This window comes from Excalfactoria chinensis, chromosome 26, assembly GCF_039878825.1.
Source record: "Excalfactoria chinensis isolate bCotChi1 chromosome 26, bCotChi1.hap2, whole genome shotgun sequence".
Classification (NCBI taxonomy): domain Eukaryota; kingdom Metazoa; phylum Chordata; class Aves; order Galliformes; family Phasianidae; genus Excalfactoria; species Excalfactoria chinensis.
In genome coordinates this window covers 1014690-1031659 of record NC_092850.1, presented here as the reverse complement: position 1 = coordinate 1031659, position 16970 = coordinate 1014690, and the positions used below count along the sequence as shown (strand labels likewise).

The 16970-nt window shown below is 58.8% G+C and overlaps 2 protein-coding genes across 3 annotated transcripts; both read left to right on the top strand.

The window, feature by feature from the left end:
• The first annotated feature begins 204 nt into the window (after nt 1–204).
• WDR18 (WD repeat domain 18) lies at nt 205–10607 on the top strand. Its single transcript, XM_072357504.1, has 10 exons — nt 205–445; nt 1860–1970; nt 3345–3478; nt 3966–4107; nt 4749–4892; nt 5125–5189; nt 5302–5426; nt 7764–7930; nt 9245–9313; nt 9588–10607. Exons 1-10 carry the CDS (start codon nt 236–238, stop codon nt 9717–9719), a joined length of 1299 nt encoding a protein of 432 aa, XP_072213605.1. The 5' UTR covers nt 205–235; the 3' UTR covers nt 9720–10607.
• A 1182-nt stretch (nt 10608–11789) lies between these two features.
• GRIN3B (glutamate ionotropic receptor NMDA type subunit 3B) lies at nt 11790–16960 on the top strand. 2 transcript variants are annotated; one of them, XM_072357498.1, is made up of 10 exons: nt 11790–12212; nt 13103–13689; nt 13768–14818; nt 14957–15102; nt 15191–15306; nt 15417–15568; nt 15656–15820; nt 15904–15971; nt 16077–16346; nt 16463–16960. In XM_072357498.1, exons 1-10 carry the CDS (start codon nt 11790–11792, stop codon nt 16527–16529), a joined length of 3045 nt encoding a protein of 1014 aa, XP_072213599.1. In that variant the 3' UTR covers nt 16530–16960. The 2 variants fall into 2 exon arrangements, with proteins under 2 accessions (XP_072213599.1, XP_072213601.1); XM_072357500.1 differs by having other exon boundaries at nt 16412–16960.
• Nucleotides 16961–16970: the final 10 nt, after the last annotated feature.

Sequence of the window (16970 nt, the reverse complement as noted above, 5' to 3'; positions counted from 1 at the left end):
ATATATTGTTGTGTGAAGTTTTTGTGTCCCCCCCCCCCCCCATAATTCAGGGTTGTGGGGGGATATAAGATACCTAGCGGTCACCCATCCACACCCTGAACACGCTGGAGCCTGCTGAGCTTCCGTCCCGCTTGGCTCCGCCCACTAGCGGTCTGGCTTTTGATTGGGCCTCTCAGCGGAAGGGCGGCGCTCTGCGCGCAAGCCGCGCTCTCTCTGGCCCTGGCGGACCGCGAAGATGGCGGCGCCCATGGAGGTGGCGTTGGTGTCGGACGCCGCCGGGCCGCTTTGTAACTGCTCGGTTTGGGAGCTGCATTCGGGTTCCGCGTTACCCGGTTACCGCGGTGGGAACACCGGTCCGCGCGGGTTGGCGTTGTTGGGAGGCGAACACCTGCTGGGGGCCCAGCTGGGCAAGAGCTACATCAACGTGTGGGAGCTGCAGAGGAAGGTACCGGCGTGGGGGCAGCTTATGGGGGGGGCGACCCGGGGGACCCCTCCGGAAGAGACTCAGCCTCCATCGAGCTCCCGCAGGGTCCCTCTATCCGTAGATCTCTATGGTCAGACCCCCCCCCCTCCTTAGGGTCCCTCCGGTCCCTGTGTTGAGGTGCCCTCAGGGCCCTCTTGTCCGCAGGACTCCTCCATAGACCCCCCCCCCCCCCGACCTCAGTGATGGGAGCCCCCCATCAGGACCTCCATCTCTTTGGTGAGACACTCTCCCTATGGATGTCCCCATGGTCAGATCTCCCCCTCCTCTGTACAGCCCCACATCCTGATTAGGTGCCTGAGCCCCCCCCCCCCCTACACCCCACAGAACCCCCCCATGGGTCCAGCCCTGGATCCCATTCACCCTTCTCCCCCCACCCAGATCATAGGGAGGGCCCTGAGCTCTCTCACAGAGGAGATCCCCACACATTGCATAGGAACTGCTATAAAGCAACTGTTCTGAAAGACAGATTAATTCTGGGGTTCCCTTTCCCAGATGCAGCCTTGCCCCCAACTGCCCCCACACCAGGTGGACACCCACCATGAGACAGCAGCACTGCTGGGCTCTGTGCCCCCACACTGTGGGGTCCCTACATGGAACCCCATGGAGCCCTGAGGGTTTTCTCTGGTCCAGGAGGATTATGGAGAGAAGCTCTGCCTCAAAACCCCCCTTCAGCTCCTCCTCTTCTCTTTATGCTACTGAGAATGGGAAATCTTCAGGTTCACACCTTGCCTGGCAGACCACCCCCCCCATCCCTCCAGGACCACCCCATGTATCAGCTGGGACAACAGGACAGCGACCCTTTGCCCCACAGCTACGATCTCCCTGCTTCTTGTCATTGCCTTCTGTTTTGCTGCAGGGAGCAGCAGCAGCCCATAAGTTTGGGTGCACACGCAGCCCCTTCATTGCTGCAGCTCAGGGTCTGTTCCTACCCTCTTTGGTTCCCCCAAACCAAGAGCTGGTGGCAGAGCTTCTTATTTCTCCTCCCAGTCTGTGAGCTCAGATTATCATCTTTTCTTTTTCTTTCTTCCTTTCTTTTTTTTTTCCCTTTTAAATTCATGCTATTTTGGAGTAATCTTAGCTTGTTTTCCGCTGAATCTCCAGGATTCCCAGTCATGGAGCGTAATTCTATCCAAGTTTCTTGCCTTTGGTACCTGCTGCCTTTGGCTGGAGTTGTGTGGATGCAGGTGGGAAGAAGGGGAATTTCTCTTCCATCTATGGGTTTAAACACAAAGCAAAATGCCAAGTCCTAGAGTCTGCACTTCTCCACTGCCTCTTCTGCTGTGTTCCAATCTGAGCTGAACCACGCTCTGCTTTCTCTTTTCCTCCTCGAATTCCCACCCCTACTAAATGCCTGCTGTTGTCTTTGTGTTCCCAGGACCAGCTTCAGCAGAAGATCATTTGCCCTGGACCAGTGACCTGCCTAACAGCTTCTCCCAATGGGCTCTACATCCTGGCTGGTGTTGCTGAGACCATCTACCTATGGGAGGTGAGGAACACACCCTGCCCATGCAGGACTCAATGTGGAGCTCCTGAGCTCACAGCTTCTCAAGGTGCAGGAATGGGTTTGCATGATACCCATGCTGAGGGTGTTCCAGCACAGCACTTCCTTCCTCACCTTTTTGGGCCTGGGGTCTGACTCCTCACGTTTGCAGTAAGACATGGCACTTATTTGTGGTCATCTTTTGGCATCTTGTTGGTGCTGTTCTTTCTGGCTTCAAAACTGCGCACGGTTGAAGTGTCAGTTTGAAGGCTCCCGTAAATCAGTGTAGGTCAAAGTGATTTGGATCTGAAGGAAGTGAAAAATCCCAGCAGTCCTGGAGAGAAAAAGGTTTGTGGTTATATCCATGATGGATTATTAAAGGTCTGCTGGGCTGAAGGGAATGGAGCAGTAGAGATTTGCAGGGCTGGCTCTGCTGGAGGGTCATCATCCTATTTTCAGTTAGTGGTGGTGTTTATGTGGGGATTATGCTGTGTTCTAAGAACTTCACCAAGTAAATAAAAGAACACAGCTTGTTCCTAGCCCCGGGGTTAAAAACCAAGATGTCTAACCTGTAAACCTCTCAATCTTGGGGGGAATGTTTTTGAGCCTTGTTACGTGGGTGGCTCTATCTTAATTCATCAGGGAACACTGGGGCTGAGACTGCAGCAAGTGGGAGTTGCTTGTGATGCTCTGAGCTGGTTTCTTCTCTGCTTCATCTGCAAAGCGTGGCCCTTTCTCCTTGTTTCCAGTTAGCTTCGCCTTGGCAGTGTTTCAGAGCAGCTGGCAGCAGTGGGTGATGGCAGAGCAAACAGGCACACGTTGGAGAGGCCGCATGGAAACCATCATAGAGCTGGAAATGGTCTCCAAGAGCCTCAGTTATCCACCTGCTCTGCGAAACCCCTTGTTCACTGTTGAACTGCAGTTAGCTTTTATTTTTAGATATAATTCAGACAACGAGAGGGAGTTGATTCTGTTCTTTTCCTCCAGGGCTCCCTCACCACCTCCTTAGCTCCCTCCCTATCCTCAGTGTTGCCTTCTAACAAGAAAAGCTCTGGCTTTGGGGAACTCTTTGTCCATCCTGGAGTGTCCTCTTGGTCCAAGAGCGCCCACCCTGGCTGGAATGCAGCAGCCCCCTATGGCTTTGTAACTCCTGCAGCCATCGCGTGCCTTCAAACTGAGTGCTGAGATGCCACAGGAGGTTGGAGGAAGCCATCAGAGTAATACTAACAATAAACAGGAAATCTTTACTGCGTGCTTCTGTCCTGACCAGAGAAACTGCAGTGCTGTCACCGGATTCCAGCGTCACCGTGGCCAGGATCTGCTCAAACTGCTTCTTGATGTGTTTACTCCCTGCTGAGTGTTCTCCTGCCCTTTCCTCAGGTCTCCAATGGGAACCTCCTGGCCATCCTGAACCGACACTACCAGGACCTCACATGCCTCTGCTTCACTGATGACAGCAGCCACTTTCTCTCGGGGGCAAAGGACTGCCTGGCGCTGGTGTGGAACCTGTACAGGTAACAGTGGCCTCAGGGAGATCTTGGTCTGGCCATTCTGGGAGCAGAGAGCATGTGGACAAGGAATACAGCATGAGATCAGCCACCACGTCCTGGAGGCAGGATCGGCTCTGCTTAAGCCTACATCTCTAAGCTGTTCTTAAAGCTGACTAGTGGTGATGAGTCTGTGCCCTCCTTAGGCAAGTTGTTCCAGTGTTATCCTATCACAGCGTATCCCTCTGACTGCCTTTCTCCTTTTAACAAAGGGTGGGTTGTGCCCTTCCCCAGGTAATGGCAGCAGAGTGCTCTGTCCCTTGGGATGGGGCATCTCTCTGGTGCCCGCTCTCCTTGTGCTGTGGCTGCTGACCACTTCTGCCTTCAGCTTGATTCCTACACACACACATTGCCATTCCATAGGCAGTAGAGCCTTGGCCAGCTTTCCCTCACATCCGCTTTGCATTGGTATCCCCAGCACTGCTGACCCTTTTCTTTGTTCTCTCCCCTCTAGTGTTCTACAGACAGAGCCCTCCCAGATCCCAGACCCTCGCCACGTGTGGTCCCGACACAGCCTCCCCATCACAGATATATGCTGTGGCTTTGGAGGACCTTTGGCACGAGCTGCCACCGCATCCCTTGACCAGACAGCAAAGGTAAGGCTTGGACCAGTCTGGACCAAAAGTATCCTGGAGGTTTGCACACCCCAGAGGGTTAAAGCTGAATTTCTGCAGAGCTGTCCGTGCAGGTTGCAGTAGCTCAGTTTCTTGGCTGCCTCTGTGATGACTCAGAGCTGCCAGACCTAATGAGTTTTGCCTCTCCAAACACCAGCGGTTTCTCTGCACCTGCCCTCAGACCAGGGCTCCTCGTGCTTTGTCATCTCTCTTGTCCCTGGAGGGTGTGGGGATCGTTTCCTCTCATCTCCCTTTGCTGTTGTCCCTTTGATCTGGAAGGATGTGGAACACGGAGCTGGCTCCTCTGGGCATAACCAGCTCCGGGGATCCACCCTGAGAGACAAGACGGGCACAGGGAGGTCAGGGGCTGGTTTAGAGCTTCTGAGGAGCCTTGTTGCCTCCAGAGTCTCATTTGGATTCTGTCTTGGTTAGTATGGGACTTAACAAGTGACCCAGGGCAAGCCAACTTGTGCCTCAGTTTCCCCATGCACAAGTGGGATGGGGTGCTGGTATGTGCTGCCAGCTTGTTGCTGGGCATGTCAGTGCTGGTAAGCAGCAGCGTGTTCTTCCAGTCAAGCAGTGAATATTTAAGCCCCTAATTCTCCTGCACTGTCTTCTTCAAGCTCTGGGAAGTCTCATCCGGGGATCTGCTGCTTTCAGTCCTGTTTGATGTGGGGATCATGGCTGTGACCCTGGACCTCTCCGAGTATCACATGTTCTGTGGCGGCATGGATGGATCCATCTTCCAGGTTGATCTCTGTGCCTGGGTGAGTGCTGGGGCTTAAGAACTGCTTGGCACTGCCATTGTGTGGCCCAGCCTTGACATGGCACTGTGAGCCACTGCCACGTCCTGCCTGTGTGACAGTGTGATCTGTCAGGGAACCCCTGTGTTCCCCTGCACCTCCTCTGCCCTGTCCAGACACAGCAATGAATCTGCTGCCTTCAGTCTTGCTGAACTCAATCCCCTCTCACTCTTCCTTCCATCCTCCACGTCTGCAGCCAGTCCAGAGAGACCGGACCTTCCAGACAGAGCGGGAGAATGGGAAGATCTTCAAAGGACACAGGTGAGATACCAGACATACCTGCCATGTATTTCACTGCCCTTGACTGCCCACCTCACCGGTTTCTGGCAGACCTTGGGTCAACCCGAGTTTAAACATCCCTTCCCCATTCCAGGAACCAGGTGACGTGTCTGTCCGTCTCCACGGATGGCAGCCTGTTGCTTTCTGGCTCACATGATGAAACGGTGCGGCTATGGGACATCCAGAGCAAGCAGTGCCTGAAGACGGTGAATCACAAAGGTAGGCATGCCCTTATCTCCATGATCCTTCCCTCCTTGTCTGTTAAAAGCTGCTGCTGTCTTGCTCTGACGCTGCCCTCGGCAATTCAGGCATTTCTATGCTGCTTGTTTCACCCTTTTGGGAAGGGCAGAGGCATTAAAGGGATGCCTTAGCTGTCTGGAGTGGGGTTTTGACCTTGCTCATGTCTGTTAACAAGCTCTCTGTGCACTGTCAGAAAGTGAGTCACAGATTTCACCCGGCCGTTGAGGAAGTCCAGGTTCTTGTTTTCCAAAGGGAGCAATTCTCCCAGTCACACCCAAGCACCTGAGGAGGAAATGAGAGGGAGAGAACGCATCTAAAGGAGAAACCGTGACCCCAGCAGCAGGCACCCATGAGCTCATTAGGCCTGAAGAGAATCTGATATCAGCAGGCTGGGATTTCAGGCGGATGGCTCCAATAAACCACACAAACCAACGCTTATAAGCTCAGATCTGCAGTGAGGTGCCTCAGAGCAGTGGGGGATTTAGCCCTCGTGTTGCAGGCAGTGAGACCCAGGCTGTGTGCAGACCCGTTTCTTCTTTCCTTCTGCTTTTCTTTTCTGCCAGGGACCTGCTGCAGCAGCCATCCAGCCTTGCCCTGCTAGCAGTACAAGAGCAAGCAGGCAAAACTTGAGCTGTGTGAGTCATCAGAGAAGAGGTGGCCAAGCTTTCACTGCAAGCCAAGCATTAAAACCCTCCTCAAGCCTTCAAGGGAGCACAGTCAGACATGAGCCCCTGCAGCACTGTGCTGTTGGGTGCCAGGGCTGGGAGGCGAGGGGACTTTTTGCATCCTTTGCAGACTGGCTTCTTCCTATGGGCAGGGATTGGGCTTCCTCAGCAGCCCTGGCACCATTACCACCCTGTTGGTGCTTGGATGCTTCATCTGAGCATGGGAGCAGCGTGGGAGTGGGATGTAATGCAAGAGCTGGGAGCCCAGGAATGGGGTTCATTGTGGCTTTTCTGTATCAGGAACGTGGGACTCCTCTGTCCTTGACACTGCCCCTCTCCTAGAGCTGTCCCAGCCCTGCTCACTGGCTTCCAGCAGGTTTTGGCCTCCCCTTTGCCTTTCCCTCTGCCTCTCCAAGCTGTAGCGCAGCCCTCCTGGCAAGGTCTGTTCCATGCTGCTGCTCTGCTGCCCCTCCAGCGTGTTCCCTTTGTGAAACACTGCTGACGTTGGCTTCTCTGCCACAGCTGATGTGACAGCCACCCCCTGCCTGATGTGCTCTGGACAGTGATGCCCTTCTCATGGGGGCAAAGGAGGCAGCTGCAGGCAAAAGAGAAACCAGTGGCCTCCCCACATGACGGTGCTGGAAATAGATGAGAGGAACTGGACATGGCTCAGGGCTGGAGAGGAGCATGGCTGTGCTGGCAGGAAGGATGCAGGGGGCTTCTCCAAGGTTTGCTTGTCCTTGGCTAGGGCTGAGAGCAGGCAGAGATGGGCACCGAGGAGCTGTGCTGCTGCTGGTAATGAGCTGTGACTCCAACACAGCAAAGCATTGGCAAGGAGCAGCTGCAGACAGCAGCCTGGGACTCCTGGCTGAGCACCCTCTGGACAGAGTGTGTGCAGGACAAAGTGTGCAAGGAGGGCTGAGCTTTGGGGCCATCTCTGCTCTCACTCGGGCTGCTGATCTTTCCACTTCCGAGGTGTTTCCTTAGCACAGACCCAGAGCATTGGGCTGCTCCAGCCCCCAGGCCAGGCTCCTTCCCTGCTGTGCAGCTTTCTGTGCCTCCAGTGGCAGCCTGCCTTCGCTCAGGTGCATCTGGATCCTTTTAACCTTTCCCTTTGTGCGGTCGAGTTGAGGTGGGGAAGATGGATGGCCAGGATTTATGAGCAGTGCCGGAGCTCCATTCACACACAAGCCAGGGGCTGTGGGGGGGCTCAGAGCCACAGGGGCCGGAGGTCCTGCAGCCAATGCAGGGATATGGGAAGCAATGGGAATTGGAGTGTGAGCTCGCAGCAGGGGGTGGAGGGGGCTGCTGACAGAAAGCAGCAGCCTGTGTGGGTAAATGTAGTAATTAAAGCGCTCGTTAGCTCTGCCAAACGAGTGCATGTGATAGATCATTACCAGGAGGCAGCAGCATGAGCCGCAGGGGCTGACGGATGGCTGATGCTGCAGAGGACAGGCAGATAGCTGCATGGGAGGGGGGGGCACGGTGTGTCCCTGGAGCTGAGAGCTGTGCTGTCCCACTGTGCTGGGTCCTGGCTCCTGCAGCTGCCACCCATCCCTCCAGCTGTGTTTGTTCTGCCCAAGAAACATGCTGGGGTGGATAGAGAAGTGACCCATCCCTACCTCTTTGTGTGTGTGTGTGTCCCTGCCAGGTCCAGTTACGAACGCCTTCATAGTGCTGGCCCCAGCCAACATGCTCAACCCAGATGGGAAACCCAGCGTGCCTCTTCCTAAATTCAGCAAGCACCTCTATGGCACTGAAAGCACTGACGAGCAGGGCAGCGAGGGAGTGACGCTGCGCCTCGGGCTGCACCAGCAGGTACTGGGCAGGGGAGGGTTTGCATTGGGGGGGTGGTGTAGGATTGACCCCCAGCCTGATTGCTGTGAACTGTCAGCAGCTCCATGGGGTCTGCTGAGCTCCTCTCGTGCCATTGGGGAAGGACCTGGTGCAATTCTTGTTTGTGGAGTAGTGTCCAGTGGGCTGTGAGGGTTCCTGCAGTGGGCTCTGGGCTGGTAGGATGGCTTGGAGTGAGGCAAAGGATGGGGCTCATGAGCTGACCAGAGCATTCCCAGCTCCTGGGAAAGCATGGGCCCGTCCCTGCACAGAACTGTGTCCCTTCGGTGCTCCCCTTTCCTCCCTCCTCTCTCTCTGCCTTCCCTGGTGCTGCTCAGCTTTGCCCAGTGCTGTTTCCTAAAGCTGTTGGGCTGCCCTGACTGGGGGCTCGAGTCCTTCTGGCAGCTACCCCTGTGCCAGCTGTGGGGACACGGAGGAGCTGGAGCTCTGCTGCACTGAGTCCTGCATGCTGAGATCCTCTATTGAGCATCATCTTTTCTTTCTTCCTTTTTCTTTGCCAGAGGCTGTTCCCCCACTCCATAAAGTCCATTCTCCAATGCAGTGAAATCCATTCTCCCTCCCTTTGTGCTCCCCTTGCAGTCCTGGCTGGTGCAGTCATTTGTCCTCCCCGCCTGGTGCTGTGGTTTGGGCTCTCCCTGCTGTACATCAGTGCTGAGCCCCAGCAGGACCATCCCCAGGCACAGGGCTTATCCTGTGCCATGAATGCTCACAGGCTCACTGCCATACCAGTCTGTCTGTCCGTGTCCTGTTTGCCAGCAGCCCCAGAGCTTTTCCTTCCTCTGTCAGCATCTGTCCCTGGGAGAAGTGACAGCCCTGTCCCCGCTGATGGATGAGCTCCATGCAGCACAGTGTCAGCCCAACCAGGAGGGGCTGTTTGCCTGCAGCTCAGCGGAGGGGCTGGAGCTGATTTGGAAATGTCAGCACGCCAGCAGCACAGTGCTGGGGGGGAGCAGCAGCAGCGTGACAAACCCAGAGCCTTGTGCTGTCCTCCAAGCTTCCTCTGCTGTCTGTCCCCTGCATGGGCATCCTCAGGGGGTCTCTTCTGGGACCCCTCCCCAAGCACAGGCTTTCTGTTTTGAAGAGGAGTTGCAGCCATGCTCTCCCGGTGCTGCAGCAAAGGCTATTGGCCATACCCATGGCGTCGTTACCTTTTTGCTTTGCCCCGTGTGGCTGAGTGTAGGAGAAAGGGGACATCTTCACCTTCCCACACAATGTGCTGGGGCTGCTGGGGGAGGGCTCAGGTCCTCTGTATTAATTGTTCCCATCTGGTCCTTGCAGGAGTCTGGGGAGAGCTATCTAGAGAAGGCTGAGAAGATGTACTCTCAGATGTGCTCAACGAGAGAAAAGGTGAGAGCTGCTCTTGGAGGGGGGGGAAAAAAGGTGGGGAGAGGCACTTTATTCTGAGCCAGATCCCTTCAGGGCTCCTATGGGAGCAGAGCTGGGATGGGGGAACAAATCTGGAACCCTCTGATGGTGTCGGAAGGCCTGCAGCTTTTGGATGGGAGATAAAGAAGGGAGGGGATAAAACGGTTAGGGATGTGCTGCTGTTCTGGGGAACACCAACCTCAGCTTGTCAGCTCCAGGTCCCTGAAGTTCTTCTGTTACATTTGTTTTGCCACAGAACCTGATGGGAGACCAGGAACATCTGACGATCCAGGTGAGCGAGCTGGAAGAGGAGGTGAGCACCCTCCGGAAAATCAACAAGAACCTCTTTGACTTCTCTGCTCGCATCATCACCAAGCCAGCCAAATGAGGAGGCAGCCCCCACCCCTTTTTTCTCCACCCCCCTCCTCCCCCCTCTGCCTCTCTCTGCCCAGCTCCTGGGGACGTGTAGATGGGCAAGCACACGTGGCTCTCATCCTCGCCAAAACCTGTCAGGCCACGTAACACACAAAGGAGCATTTGACTACTCCCTCTGGCATCCCTTTGACCACACAGGACTGAGATGGGGCTGAATGTGGTCCCAGCTGCCTGCCTGCAGGATGGCACAGGGATGGAGCTGAGCAGCGCAGCTGCAGTGCAGACAACTGCGGGCAGAGCGTCCCTGGCTGCGGTGCCCTTCAGGATGCAGCTCCTGCTCTTCTCCTCTCTCTTCCCCTGGCCTTTTTATGTTTCTTTTCATTACACGACCCTGAGGCACGGACAGAAAAAAGTGGTTTTTTTTTCACCTCTCTGATTGCCAGTTTGAGATTGGATTTTAGAGACACTTTCTGCCCACCCCTGGCTTGGAGATGCCGCTCAGTTCCGTTGGACCCTTTGCATCCTGGACCCCACTTGGGGCTTGGTTTGCTCCCATGCTGCAGGGGCTGTGCAGTTCCTGCCCTCACCTGGGCACCCCCAGCCATCAGTGGGGGGCACTGAGCCTGAAGCTGTGGGCCCTGCATCCCTTGGGGGGGGGGGGGCTCTGTGTGTGTGTGTCCCAGGGCACGGGGCTGGGCAGGGGAAGCATGGTGCTATTTCCAATCTCGTACGTTGACAATTTATATATATTTGGATCCAGCTATTTTGGTTTTTTTTTCCACGGTGTTCTGGGGAAATCAGCCTTTTGTATTGTCACTAGCATGGCAGCGGGGGGGGGGGGGGGGTGTTGTGGGTTTTGTTTAGGTTTATTTTTTACATAAAAGATTTGTTTTTTATAGTGAAAGGTGCCTGAGGTTTCTCTTAACCCTTTCCCTTCCCCCCCCACTCAGTCACTTACCATCACATCCAGCCCAAGGAGGTGAGTTCTCAGCCCAGAGCTCTCACCATGAGCTTCCAGCAGCCCCAAAACATCCTCATGCTCCACATCTGTGCTCCTGGAGCTCAGGGTGCTGTGGCAGAGGGGTCTCATTGCAACAAGGAGCAGCAGTTGGCAGCTGTATTCCTGCTGCCCTCCCCCCCCACCCCCCCACCGTGCCCTGCAGCCCCCGGGGGCTCTTTGGGGCTGGAGTTGGGGCACTGCATGTGGGATCTCAGGGCACTGCTGTCCCCACATGCCCCAGCACCGGGCTCAACTGATTGAAAGTGCACTTTAATAACACAAGTGTGGCCGTACAGCTCGCTCTCATGCCAGCTCGTTTAGATAATGCTTTTAGTTTAATCAACCACATTACTCTTTTTTTCCCCCTCTTGCTCCTTGCTTTCCTTATGACATTTTGGATCGGCATTGATCAGCTGCAGCACGGAGCAGCGTGTTGTGCTCACAGCAGGGCGGCCCCAACCGCCCCTGGGCTGCATTGCTTGGAGCAGAGCTCCGCTCGGAGCCCTCCGCACCCCTCATCCCACTCGGGCACCGCACATCGGGGGCTCACACGGGGGTCTGGGTTTGCGGGGCTGCTCCTTGCAGGTCCCAGCCTCCCCCCTCCCCCGCGCTGATCTCTACTAAGGGAACTCATTAGCTCTGACTCATTACATTTGTCTGGTGATCAATATTGTTATTGCCAGCTGCTCCTTGGCTTTCTCGCTCGTTTTCTTTTCCTTATTAATGTAGTGCAGCCTCTCCCTCCCCGTCTCCCCGGCAGCGCAGCGTTCTGGCACCGAGCAATCCTCGCACCGCATCGCGCCTCATTTTCGGGGTCTCCGCTTTACCCCGCAACGGCTCCAGGATGGAACGGGGGGGATCGGGGGGATCGGGGGGGTCCCCTCCATCCGATTCCCAGGGATGCGCGTCCCCGCCCGGGTGTTGCGGGGCGGGCGGGGCACGGGAGCCCTCCCGGCGGCTCCGCTCCCCCCCACCGCGCTCGGAGCTGCGGGTCCCGTCCCGCCCCGCCGAACGGAGCAGCCCCCGCCCCCGTCCCGCCCCGTCCCTCCCCGTCCCGGCCCGACGGGCGCAGCGCGGGGCCCCATGGAGGGGCTGCGGGCGCTGTGGCTGCTGGCGGCCGCGCTGGGGGTTGCGGGGGGACACCCGCATCCCTGCCGCGGTCCGACCCGGCCCGGCCCCGCCGTGCGCTTGGGAGCGCTGCTGCCCTCCTCCTCCTCCGGCCCCGTCCGCGCTGCGCTGTCAGGGGGGGGTCCCTGGGGGGGTCTCGGGGCGGTGCTGCCGTATAACCGCAGCCTGGAGGTGGTGGCGGGCGGTCCTGCTGTGCGGGACCCGGTCTCGCTGTTGCGGTGGTTGTGCGGGGCGCTGCTGGGGCGCGGCGTGGCGGCGGTGTTGGCCGTGCCCCGATCTCGCCGCGAGCTGCTCCAGATCGACTTCTTCGCTTCGGCTCTGCGCGTTCCCTTCGTCAGCGTCGTCGGCAGCGGCCGCGCTCCGCCGTTCCGCGCTCAGGTGAGTGTCCGTCCCGACGGGACCCGACGCGCTCCGCCCCGACCCCCGCATCCCTTCTCCGCTCTCTTCCCGTCCCGTCTCCTCTCCGCCATCATCCCGGCTCCATCCCTCCACCTGCTATACCTCCATCCCCATCTCGGCACCGTCCCACACCTCATCCCAGCCCCCGATCTCCGCCCTTATCCCGGCTCTTATCTCCTCTCTGTCCCAGCTCTATCGTGGTCCCCATCCTGGAGGGGTCAGTCAGGGCTCCTCAACTTCATCCCGGACCCCATCCCACCCTTTTCCTGCCTCTGTCCCAGTCCCATCACAGCTCTGTCCCAACCCAGTCCCACTTCTGAATCCCAGATGGTAGCCTTGGATGTGTGATGTTCACCCCCTCCCGTGCCACTGTTCACAGCTGAGCTGAACCCCAGCCCCGTACCCGTGGGGGTGGATTTGTTCCCCTCTCTTTCCTTAGCCACCCCCCCCCCCCTCTGGAGTCAGACCCCGTCCACTTGGGGCTGTTATCCCCTTTGTACTCTCAGGAGCATTTAGGCTCCTTCACCTGTTGTAGGGCTTGGCCACAGCTCTGCTCCATTGCTGGGAAGGTGACTCCATGGCCCAGTGCATGGCATGCAGTGGCTGTGCCACCCTCAGTGCTGGCTGCCTCCTCACAATATCTGCTCAGGGCTGGGGCGGCCCCCACCCTCCATCTGGAGCACAGGGCGCTGCTCCTCAGCACTGCACCACATTCATGTGCTCTGCACGCCTGCACTGCTGCATCAACAGCGAGGAGGTGGGGGGAAACCATGGCCTCAGTCCATGCTGGTGCTGGGGAGCGGAGCTGGGAGCAGGGTGGGACAGCCAGCATCAAGCAGAGGGTCTCCCACTGCCCTGTGTGCCCACAGAGCCCCTTCCACTTCCACATGGACCGGCAGAGCTCGTTGGAGACACTGGCAGAGGTGCTGGTGAGCATCCTGCAGGCCCACGAGTGGCGCGAGGCCACGCTGCTGCTGTGCCGCCCCTGGGACGTCACCGCCTTCCTCCACCATGCACAGCTCTCCCTGCACACTGTGCTGGACCTCCGCTGCCTTCATGAGCCCAGGGCTGAGCGGTGCCTCCGGCAGCACCGGGAGCACCTTGGAGCCCTCTCCGGCCCCGCGCTGGTGCTGGGCTGCGACCTGCGGCGTGCACGGAGGCTCTTCAGGGCAGCAGAGCGTGCGGGGCTGCGGGCGCAGGAGGTGCGCTGGGTGCTGGGCTCCCCACTGCCCGCCGCTGAGCTGCAGGGTGAGGGGCTGCCCATGGGGCTGCTGGCCTTTGGGGAGGTGGGCGCCGCACCGTTGGAGGCCTTTGTGCGTGATGCAGTGGAGTTGGTGACCCGCGCCGTGGGCAGCGCCGCCGCTGTGCGCCCCGACCTCGTGCTCAACCCCCCCATGGTGAACTGCAATGATGGCAGTGGAGACGGCACTGGGTCCTCAGGGAGCTTCTTGTCCCGGTGAGCATCGTGCTGCGGTACCCCCTGCCCATCCCTCCCCAGCAAAGACCCCCTCCGTGACCCCTTGCTCCTTTGCAGGTTCCTATCCAACACCTCCTTCCACGGGCGGACGGGGTTGGTACGGGTGCAGGATGGGACGCGGGTGCAGACGGAGCAGCAGTACCGTGTGTGGAGCCTGCAACGTGACCTGCAAGGACGGCCTGCCTGGGTGACAGTGGGCACGTGGCAGCATGGAAAGCTGCGGCTGGAGGAGGGCGCGTGGCACAGCCACCTCCAGCATAAAGCCCCCCACGAGGGGAACGGCGGCACGCGTGCGCGGCTGCGGGTGGTGACGCTGGTGGAGCATCCCTTCGTCTTCACACGGGAGGTGGATGAGGATGGAAGTTGCCCCGCCGGGCAGCTCTGCTTGGATCCCGGCACCAACGACTCGGCTGTGCTGGATGCGCTCTTTGAGGAGCTGAGCTCTGAGAATGGATCTGTGCCGCGGGAGTACAAGAAGTGCTGCTATGGGTACTGCATCGACCTGCTGGAGCGGCTGGCCGAGGACGTGCCCTTTGATTTTGAGCTCTACATTGTGGGAGATGGGAAATACGGAGCGTGGAAGAACGGGCGCTGGACGGGGCTGGTGGGGGACCTGCTCAGCGGCACAGCCCACATGGCCGTCACCTCCTTCAGCATCAACTCAGCACGCAGCAAAGTCATCGACTTCACCAGCCCCTTCTTCTCCACCAGCTTGGGCATCTTGGTGAGGACCAAGGACACGGCGTCGCCCATCGGGGCCTTCATGTGGCCCCTGCACTGGACCACGTGGGTGGGCATCTTCGTGGCCCTGCACATGACCGCGCTCTTCCTCACCCTTTACGAGTGGAAGAGCCCCTATGGAATGACCCCCCACGGCCGCAACCGCATGAAGATCTTCTCCTACTCCTCAGCCCTCAACCTCTGCTATGCCATCCTCTTTGGCCGCACCGTCTCCAGCAAGACACCCAAGTGCTGCACCGGCCGTTTCCTTATGAACCTCTGGGCCATCTTCTGCCTCCTGGTGCTCTCCAGCTACACGGCCAACCTGGCAGCTGTTATGGTGGGAGAGAAGACTTTCGAGGAGCTCTCGGGCATCCACGACCCCAAGGTGGGAGCTCTGCTGGGCTGCCTTTGTGGGGGTGTCCTTACAGACCCCCTGCAGGAGCTGCTGCTTCACTTTGGGGGGGGGGTCCCAGCACCCCCTCGCCCCATAGGAGGGGTTCTGACCCCATGGTGCCCTTTGCAGCTGCACCACCCCTCTCAGGGCTTCCGCTTTGGCACCGTATGGGAAAGCAGCGCTGAGGAATACATCAAGAAGAGCTTCCCTGAAATGCACGGGCACATGTGGCGTTACAATGTCCCCACCACCCCCGCCGGCGTCACCATGCTCAAGTGAGGGTCAGGGGCACAGGGAGGGGGACCCTCCTGTTCCCCCCCTCTCTGTGACCCCCCTCCCCCTGAGCCCCCCGCATTGATGCAGGACGGAGCCCCCCAAGCTCAATGCCTTCATCATGGATAAGTCCCTGCTGGACTACGAGGTGTCCATCGACTCCGACTGCAAGCTGCTGACCGTGGGGAAGCCTTTTGCTATTGAAGGTGGGCAGGTGCACAGCGCTGGGGCTGCAGGGGGGGGGGTGTCTCTGGCTATTGAGGGATGCACCCCAGTCCCAGCGCTGCCTCTTTACTCCCCTGTTTGTGGGGGTCAGGCTACGGCATCGGCCTCCCCCAGCACTCACCGCTGACCTCCAAGCTGTCGGAGTTCATCAGCCGCTACAAATCCGCCGGCTTCATGGACCTGCTGCACGACAAGTGGTACCGCATGGTGCCCTGCGGCAAGCGCGTCTTCGCTGTCACAGAGGTGGGGTAGCCTGGCTCAAGTTGGGGGGGTGGGGGGCTCTGCTGGTGTCCCCTCCCCTCCACGCTGCCGACCCCATCAATCCCGCAGACCCTGCAGATGGGGATTTACCATTTCTCGGGGCTGTTTGTGCTGCTGTGCATCGGGCTGGGCGGAGCGCTGCTCACCTCGCTGGGGGAACACGCCTTCTACCGCCTCATCCTGCCCCGCATCCGCCGCCAGAAGCGGTTCAGCTACTGGCTGCACACCAGCCAGGTGAGGAAGAGGAGGGCACGGCTGCCTTCCTCCCTCCCACAACCCCCCACCTCTCCCTTATCGACCTTCCCAACGACCCGCAGAAAATCCACCGCGCTCTCAACATGGGCACAGAGGAGCAGAGGAGGCAGAAGCTGAGCCTGGAGCGGAGGTAAAGCGTGGCAAAGGCAGCGGCCTCTCTCTCCTCCTCCTCCCCCCTGCAGCCCTGGGGAGGCAGAGGAGCCTCTCAGCCCCAGCCCCCCTCTCTTCCCCCCAGGCAAAGCCCCCAGCAGAACCCAGCAGCCGGACGGAAGGAGACGCGCAGGGTTCGCTTCCAGCTGGACACCAGCGAGGGTCCCCCAGAGCCTCCCAGCAATGGGTTGGTGCAGGGGGAGCGGGCAGGGGGCGAGAGCGAGCTGAGGGAGCTGGAGGAGAAGATCGAGGCGATGAAGGAGCAGCTGCGTGCGGCGCTGCTGAGGAAGAGCGAGTTGGTGTCAGCATTGGGTACAACGAGGAGCCCGGCCGCAGAGCAAAGGCAGGAGGACAGGTGAGCACGAGGGGTTTTGAAGCGTGTTCACGGGAGAGCAACCAAACCTGCGTTTTCTCTTCCAGCTGCACTGCGAACACAGCAGAGAACAGCTGACAGCTCTGCTCCACCGTCAGGTCCCAGCCCTGCCCCGGCACAGCAGCCTACAGGGCTCAGCAGCCACAGGAGACCCCCACGCTCTGAGCCCAGGAGGAAGGAGCAGCCCCAGGGTCAGGGCTGAGATCTCAAGCCCCGGGAAGCCAGCAGCAGGGAGCTGACATCGCACTGAGCGCTGGAGCCGCAGCCAGAGAGTGCAGCCCCTTGGGGCAGAGGGACGGACATCAGCACTGCTGGCCCTTCCTCGGGCTGCACAAAGAGCACAGGCTCGGTGCACTCACCTCCCTCCGAGGCAGCAGAGGAAAGAACTGAGCCCAAAATGCAAGAGATGAGGAGCAGCTGTCAACAGCCGGGGATGCCACGGGCACGTCTGCACTCCCTGCAGCCCCCTCACTTGTGCAGAGGCTGCACTGCTGAGCACAGCAGCGTGGGTTCAGCCCTCCTCCAGGATCCTCACATCACCTTCCAGCAGAGCCCCATCCCAGTGCTAGCAGGACACGAGAGCAGCACCAAACAGCTGTTAGATAT

Excerpts from the sequence above, each read along its gene's own strand:
- WDR18 (XM_072357504.1), top strand. The coding sequence starts at position 236 with ATGGCGGCGCCCATGGAGGTGGCGTTGGTGTCGGACGCCGCCGGGCCG. Across the intron at positions 3,479-3,965 it reads CTGGTGTGGAACCTGTACAG|TGTTCTACAGACAGAGCCCT; the intron begins GTAACAGTGGCC and ends TCTCCCCTCTAG. Across the intron at positions 4,108-4,748 it reads CCCTTGACCAGACAGCAAAG|CTCTGGGAAGTCTCATCCGG; the intron begins GTAAGGCTTGGA and ends GTCTTCTTCAAG.
- GRIN3B (XM_072357498.1), top strand. The coding sequence starts at position 11,790 with ATGGAGGGGCTGCGGGCGCTGTGGCTGCTGGCGGCCGCGCTGGGGGTT. Across the intron at positions 15,103-15,190 it reads GCCGGCGTCACCATGCTCAA|GACGGAGCCCCCCAAGCTCA; the intron begins GTGAGGGTCAGG and ends GCATTGATGCAG. Across the intron at positions 15,307-15,416 it reads GAAGCCTTTTGCTATTGAAG|GCTACGGCATCGGCCTCCCC; the intron begins GTGGGCAGGTGC and ends TGTGGGGGTCAG.